At 29.2% G+C, this 7697-nt stretch overlaps 1 protein-coding gene across 1 annotated transcript; it reads right to left on the minus strand.

Annotated features, from left to right (window-relative positions):
* Window positions 1-5393: 5393 nt before the first annotated feature.
* LOC134238056 (uncharacterized) lies at window positions 5394-6784 on the minus strand (the record flags this gene model as incomplete). The annotated part of the gene is made up of 3 exons (XM_062720185.1): window positions 6654-6784; window positions 6433-6547; window positions 5394-5572 (listed from the first exon to the last, which is right to left on the minus strand). Coding segments are annotated over exons 1-3 (355 nt in total), but the record flags the coding sequence as incomplete, so codon positions are not given.
* Between the last annotated feature and the right edge of the window lie 913 nt (window positions 6785-7697).

The raw sequence follows: 7697 nt of genomic DNA on the forward strand, positions 1-7697 counted from the left end.
CAGCGGTAGAATAGGGTCACAATGGGTGATCAAAGTTAACATAGGAATACATGGGAGAAATTCTTAAAAATCTTCTCAAGAACAACAAAAGCATCTTTGGTGATAGTTATACGAAAGCATGTTGTGTAGATTAAGGTTACATTAAATCATGATCTAGGCTGTAGGTTGGGTGCACAATGGGAGATCAAAGTTTAACACAAGAATATAAATCATTATATAATAAATACAATTATGTTAGGGAAACACGATTATAATTTATTTTTATTTAAATCAATATTCTACATTCATTTTTTCCTCATTCCTTAAGTATTTTCCCGTGTATGTTAAATTCCATCATTTTTAATATAATAATTCAGACATTAAACAAAATATTTCACGAATTGACGCTAATTCATTTTTTTTCTACAGTATAAAGTTCAACAGAATATAGATGCATTTAAATAATCACAAATTGTGTTTCACAAGATTGTAAGATAACTTAATGCATGCTAAAACTTAAGAAAAATTTGAAATTACATGTCAAATATTTTTGACGTCAGCTTTACATTAGAGAGGTTTAGCAAACCACGTTTACGCGTACGTGTACGTGTAGCACCAGAAAGCTGTGCATTACGTCATCACTTTTGCAAATGACGAATTTCTACACGTATCCTCTTACGCAGGTTACGTGTAGATTGCCAAGTTCACGTTAGTTAAAACTTGTAGCTTATAAATCTTAAAATTATGTTTATTTTTCAATAATTGTGCGTTTTTATAAAACCTGAATATTTACTATAAAAAATATATAAACCATGCAAAATTCAAAAAAATGTCCAAATGGAAGGTTGCAACTTGGGAGTTTTTAGTGACTTAAAATTTTCTACATTAAGGTAGATGTCAGAATATCCACAAAAAATGTCGAACCCTGCATCTATTTTTAGTAACAGCTCATTTGCATATTTGTCGAAAATCACTCAAAATTTAATAGAAAATCTATACAAATTGATCAAGTCAAAAAGTGACCTTTTGTCATCAGTTTATTTTCAAATTTTGTTTTATTTTCAAAGTCATGGTCCATTTTACACAATTAATGAGAAAAAAACTTAATTCAAATGAATATTTTATTTTTTACACATCTATTTATAGATCCTATATCAATGAGTATGATTTGTTAGCCATTTTCAGATGATCGTTTCTCTCAAGACCAAGGTTGAAATTAAATTAAATGTTACTTTAAGAATGATCTAACACTATTTTGTATTAAAATATTGAGCTTTGGAAATAATATCTACATGTTGTAAATTATTTTTGAAATACCATACTTTGCTACAATTTCACATATTTTAAATAATTATAACAGTCTATTACCATATTTATGGATTATTTCTATGATATTTAAATAAAAAAGAGAAGATTTTTAATCTAATATATTTTTTAGAATACGAATAACTGATTTGGATACTTCATATTACTTTCTATTGCTTATTTTAGCCCCTTTTTACCAATTTGCTGGAGTTCCATTGTTATCTCCCCTTGTTGGAACTCTTTAGTATTCTTGGGTAAAAAGTGACAGGTATGTCAATATGGAAAGAAGTAAGTCATGTATGATCATTTTTTCTTCACCGAGGGAGTTTTTGTGGAGCATTATTGCACTATGAAAGAGGGAAAACTTATTTTAAGATATTTTAATGGAAGAACGAAACAACAAATTAGCTTGAATAAACAAATATCTCAGTGTGGGGAAGGGGGACAACCTACATTATCAACTACCAAGAATTCCATAGAAAGTAAGAAATAAAAGGTCATCAGATGTTTTTTTTATTTAAGGAACAAGCATATACATGTAGTAGCTATGTTTTCTTTAAAGTTATCTACATGTATTTTGTGATAATTAGCAGTTACAAAATTTTTCCTTACAAGTACAATTGAATAGGAAATTAAATCAAATGATAATAGATGGTTTTTATCAAAATAATATGCATTTGATATTTTGTTTAAGGCACCTGGCCTCGTTCAAGTTCAAGATCATTTTATTCACTCAAACCATTTCAGGTACATAAGGACAATGAAGAATATTTACAACATATAAATTCAGGTCAAGGACGCCAGTATATGATATACATAATCAGAATGTGAAAAGGAAGAGAAAAAAGAGAAAAAAACACATATGAAACATGTAATAATGAAATAAGCGAGGGGAAAAATCATGGAGGACTGAAAACTAAAATCATTTTCAATATAAATGTACGTAGTTTTCTGAGTGTCTTAGAAACTTGTTTTGTCATCAGTTCAGAAAATATAAGAATGCATACAGGTATTTGATTGCATACTCTCAACAATTCAAAAATAATTGGTTATTTCAATCTACATGTAAATTGTGTACGTTTCATAAATTTAGTGTGTTTTTGAGTTAACCAGTCCAAACACCGACATTCCATGGAATATTTTTAATTTTACATTACATACTTTAAACTACTGACTGTTACTTATCATTCATATACTGCTAAAGTCAGATCTCCAATTAAAAAATCATCAGCTCAAAAGGAGATGCCACCGATTTAGGTACTCCACTGATATAGGACCATCCACGATATATATTGGCAAAATTATTCAAGGGAGGGTACTACCCCCCCTCCACCCCCAAATAAAAAAAAGAAAACATGAGTTGTTACTGCAGCCAAAATGTATGCTAGTTTGCAGTACAAAGTGGTAACAATTTAAAACTGGCTTGAATTTAACATCTATAAACATGATATAAGGCTGGATTCATATACATTCAAATGAGGGGGGGGGGGGATGTGCTATCAAATTTTGTCAAAATTATTTTCGTAACATTATTAATAAAATTGTATTAGGCTTTGTAAATTAATATTTGATACTTTTTCTTAATAACGATAATGGTATTATTAATACAATTGCAGACAGATTTTTATTTGAAGAAAATTGTTTTTATAAATGTTATATGTATCCACTGAAAACAGTTGGGGGAGGGGGCGTGTCAGTCGAGAAAAGATTAAAAAAAAATCATTTTTAGGTCAGGATATTAAATATACGAGTGAACAATTTACATACTGTCTAGTATTTAAATGGATAAAATAATGAAAAATGATAGGGGTTCTTGAGGGGTGTTGATAAAACGAGGAACGGAAAACGTATTATTATATTTTTTATTTTAGATTAAATCACTTAAAATACACAAATTTATAAACAATATATATTTTATAAATTCAACCCCCCCCATTATTTAATATAAGTTGATATATTCATGTTCATAAAATCTCTTATTCACGAAAATCGCAGTCATAGCAGTTACATAGAAACAATTCTGAAAGGGTCGAGATGGGAGGGGGGTGTAAAGCTGAAAAGAATTTGCCAAGCGAAAAAAGATGACAATTGTTTGATTCGGGAGGTGGGATAAGACTAAACTCCAGCATCTTTCATTTTCTTTAACTCCTTTATGCAGTATTTTGTAAAACATCTCCTGTCAGTATTTTTACAAGATTGTAAAATTGACAGAAAGCAAACAACTTACTGAAGGCTCAAATCTTATATGTTCAAGTCTCAAAATTCATATGAATGATACTGAAATCGAGTCCGTTTAAATTTAAATACCTGTATTTTCCCTTTTATTAATTAAATAGAAACTAATTTACAAAATGTTAAGGTTTCGTCAAAGGTCAACATGTCCAAAATTTTATTTTTACAATAGCCACAAAACCATGTGGGGTATAAAGTTAAAACTTTTACAGTTTATAAATATTTCATTTATTAATAGATAGAAAGTATCACTTGAAAAAAAAATACTTGGAAAAAATATTAATTGAGAAAAATTCTTCTTAAAAATGCATATATTTTCAAAAAATACACCTAATTAATTCTGCACTCTAAGTAAAAACCATTATTGCAGAAACAAAATATGTTTATCAATGAAGGGCAAGTTGGACTTGGAGAGCCTCTAGAAAGTTGTTTTCCCTGTTTATTTTGTCCAAATGTTAAGACTTGAAAGTGAAAGTACATTGCAAATGGCGAATTTTATAGGGTCTTGTCTATATACATGTCATGCTTTCAATAACAACCTTTCAGAGACCATTCACGCCCAACTTGCCCTTCAATGATAAACATATATTATTTCTGCAACGATAGTTGTCACAAAAAAGGCAGAATTAAGCAGGTGCGTTTTTTTAATATGCACATTTTCTGATACGATTTCTCTCAAAAAATATCTTTTTAAAAATATTTGTTATCAAGCGATACTTTCTATCTATTAATCAGTGATATATTTATAAACTGTAAACGTTTTGACTTTATACCACACATAGTTTTGGAGCTATTGTAAAAATAATTTTTTAGTCATATCGACCTTTGACGAAACCTTAAGAACATGAATATTCATATGATTGTTGAAAAATTGCAAGTAAGCCAATACAATGCTGTTTTTTTTTTTCATTTCTAAACAATTGGCAAAATGCCAATCCTCATACTAGGGATCCTTTCTGTCAATTTAGTTTAATTTCTTTTTTTTCAATCTTAATTTTTATTTCAAAGAAAATTGTTACATGTTTGAACATTGAACAACAATTGTTTTAATTCAAAGTACTATATTTGACTTTGTAACCCATTTGAGTTTAAACATTTTTTTTTCGAAAATTGGCAATTTGTAAATCCCCATATCTCAATTATTTATTATTTCCCAAGCTCAACATTTTGCAAAGATAATGTTTAGAGTTATATTTGTACAATAAAATCAAAATAATTAATTTTAAAGATTGGTCTTGGAAGATTTGGGGCATTAAATTGGTAATACTTTTGGCAATTCTTGAAAATTGGCATCATGCCAATTTTCAAGAGTTGTCTGCCCTTTGATATATTGCATATTTGATGATAATAAATATCAATTTTAAAAGAACATAGTCTTATGTTACTTTAAAAAACCTTAATGGAAATGCAAGTTTAATTTTGAGCATTAAATAAATCAAATGTGAATTATACCATTTTCCTTCAATTTTTTAAGTGCATTTGTACTTAAATGTGCAAAAAGGAGGTGGCGCTGCCTACGGCTGCCATGTTGGATGATGGGATTTTTTTTGGGGGTCATTTTTGAATAACATATTATAAAGTCAAACTACGCACCAAATTTCATTAAGATATGACAACCTTCGATTTGGACATTTCTGCATGGTTTTCTCGCGGACTGACACTTAATATCCCTCAAAATAAATAATAGAAATGTAGAAAACAAAAGTTAACTCCATAAGACATTAAAAATTAGTTCATGCCGTTTTGCATAATAATTGATGGTAATATTTTACTTTTATAACATTTCCTTGGAGAATAATTTATGAAATTGCTCAAATTTTCTATAAGGCAAGGTTTATATGCCAGTTCTATTTTCCTGATAAGAAACGTTAACTTACCAGTTTTTTTAACTTCGAAGGGATTAGAAATAGAGGTCCCAGCGTTATTGGAGGCCAAACATTGATAGGTTCCGTAATCAGAATTCCTCATTTTGTTGAAGCTCAATGTTCCTGTAGAATTATTTACTGACACAAATTCACTTGACTGAACAGTTATGTTGTCCTTTCTCCATTCATATCTAGGAAATATATTTGTGAATTTGTTGGTATATAAATAAGAAAATGTAATAATTATAATCAAAGAAATAAATTCTATCCATTTAACATTAAATAAAATTCTGAGTATAAACAGAATAAGGGTGACTCTAGTGAGTGTTGTGATACAAGGTTTCTATTGAGTTTACTTGGTCTTTCGAGAATTAGGGAAGAACTATCTTCTAATTTGGTGTTTGCGATCGTTAATGCTGATTTAACGGTCGCACATCGAGTTTTACCGGCAGCACGTAAGCATTAACGGTCGCAAATACCAAATTAGAAGATAGTTCTTCCAATTATAATGACATCTGTGCATTCTGCTTGTTGTTTACGTTTTATTTTGTTGAGATGAAAAGCTTTCTCTCTTGTTTTAAAATGCTCGTTTTACTGCTTTAGAGCTTCAGCAAAACAAAATGTGTTTTACCAAACAATTGCATTAGAATGTATTATTGATTTATTTTCCATCAATGGATAAATATATGAAAGGAGTACAAAATGTATTTATATGTATGACGGTAGAAAAAAAAAGAAAAAAAAGCTTTTAAATGGGTATGCCTTTTATGTTAACTTTTGTATCTAACTTAAAATTGAGATGTAATTAACATTACTGGTTTAAGACATTTAGTCTCATACTCCTACTTTAAGATAGAAATTGTTTTTCATGAATTGTTCAATTTTAGAAATAAAATATATTTATAATTCTTGCAATAAATAAAGCCTCGACATTACTCCAGAAAAGGAAAGTAAAAGGATATTTTGTTGAAATACAAAAAAAAACCACTTTACAATCTTTAAAACTTATATCGATTGAATAGTCTGAACATGAAATATAACATATACTTACTGAATCTGTCCATGTCTTGCCTTGCATGTAATCTTAGTATCAGCTAAAACAGTTGATACAGGGAGATGATATTCATTTTTAAATATACTAGTTATCTTAGGTGGGATTGCATCATCTAGATAAAAAAGCAATTATAGAATTAGTGAATGTCATCGATGCAGTAGCTTTATATGATTAATTAATTAAACCAAGATAAAGATAATAATTATCACTTTATTTACCTTGACAAATTACTTTACCAACAGATGGAAAAAGCAGAAAAAAGATTAATGTCCATTCCATCACGCTTGTGCTTCTTTAATAAAAGTCACTTGTCACATGGATTTGAAAGTGTTTATTTGCAATTTTTACTCTCCTATGCTAGAGTTGCATCTCTCCGTCTTTTAAAGAAAAATCGCTCATCAATTTTTTTGCAAACCGAATTCAGATTTGTTACACTAGTTATTAATTCATTGACTGTTCTTTTCGTTTGTTCTATTATGTGTCAAAGTTTTGTATTTATATACTTGTATATAATGATTGGGGTCGAAGATAATTTTCAAAATGGAACACATGATCAGAAAAATGCTTGATTTGGCAATACATATTTTGATCCTGATATGTAAAAGCTTTTTTTGAAATGATTTCTTCCTGATAGATTTCTGATATGTTTCCCTGTCATTTTTGTAACAGGTGGAGCTGTGCTTTGAATGATTAACATGTATAAAAAATAACTTCAGAATGATATTCTAATTGAATGTCCCAAAGTGTGTCTTAGTAAGCGGAATCTTAAATTTGTAATTAAATGGAATAACAGATAATCGTCATAACGGTGATTAAAGAAACTTGATTCGTGTTAAAAACTGTCATATTTTATTTTACATCTCTCTCTCTGAAGACAAAGCGTAAATGGTAAAATGATTTTTTGGTTGACAGTATTGAAATTAATGTTGCAGCAGTTGCAGAAAAAAACATATTGTATATTTTTGTTCATTAATTTGACCTGTAGAATAATCCTACAAAGTAGAATTCAGCAGAAAAACATTGTATGATTCACATTAATTGTTACTGTTTGACTCCGTATGTCGATAATGAAGGTATATTGCTGCATAAGTAAGGGAAGTTGACGATAGAAAAGTTATAGTCATCACATTTATCATAGACCTTGGTTGTTAGATTACCATTCGTGTCTTTTTCAAGTAAAATATCCAAGTATGAAACAGAAGTGCCGGACTCTGTGGTATCCTCAAGATCACCAGGATATATCGTATCGACGTAGGAATGGA

This window comes from Saccostrea cucullata, unplaced genomic scaffold (assembly GCF_032062105.1).
Source record: "Saccostrea cucullata isolate Sc308-1 unplaced genomic scaffold, CSIRO_AGI_Scuc_v1 ctg9841, whole genome shotgun sequence".
NCBI classification, from domain to species: Eukaryota; Metazoa; Mollusca; class Bivalvia; order Ostreida; family Ostreidae; genus Saccostrea; species Saccostrea cuccullata.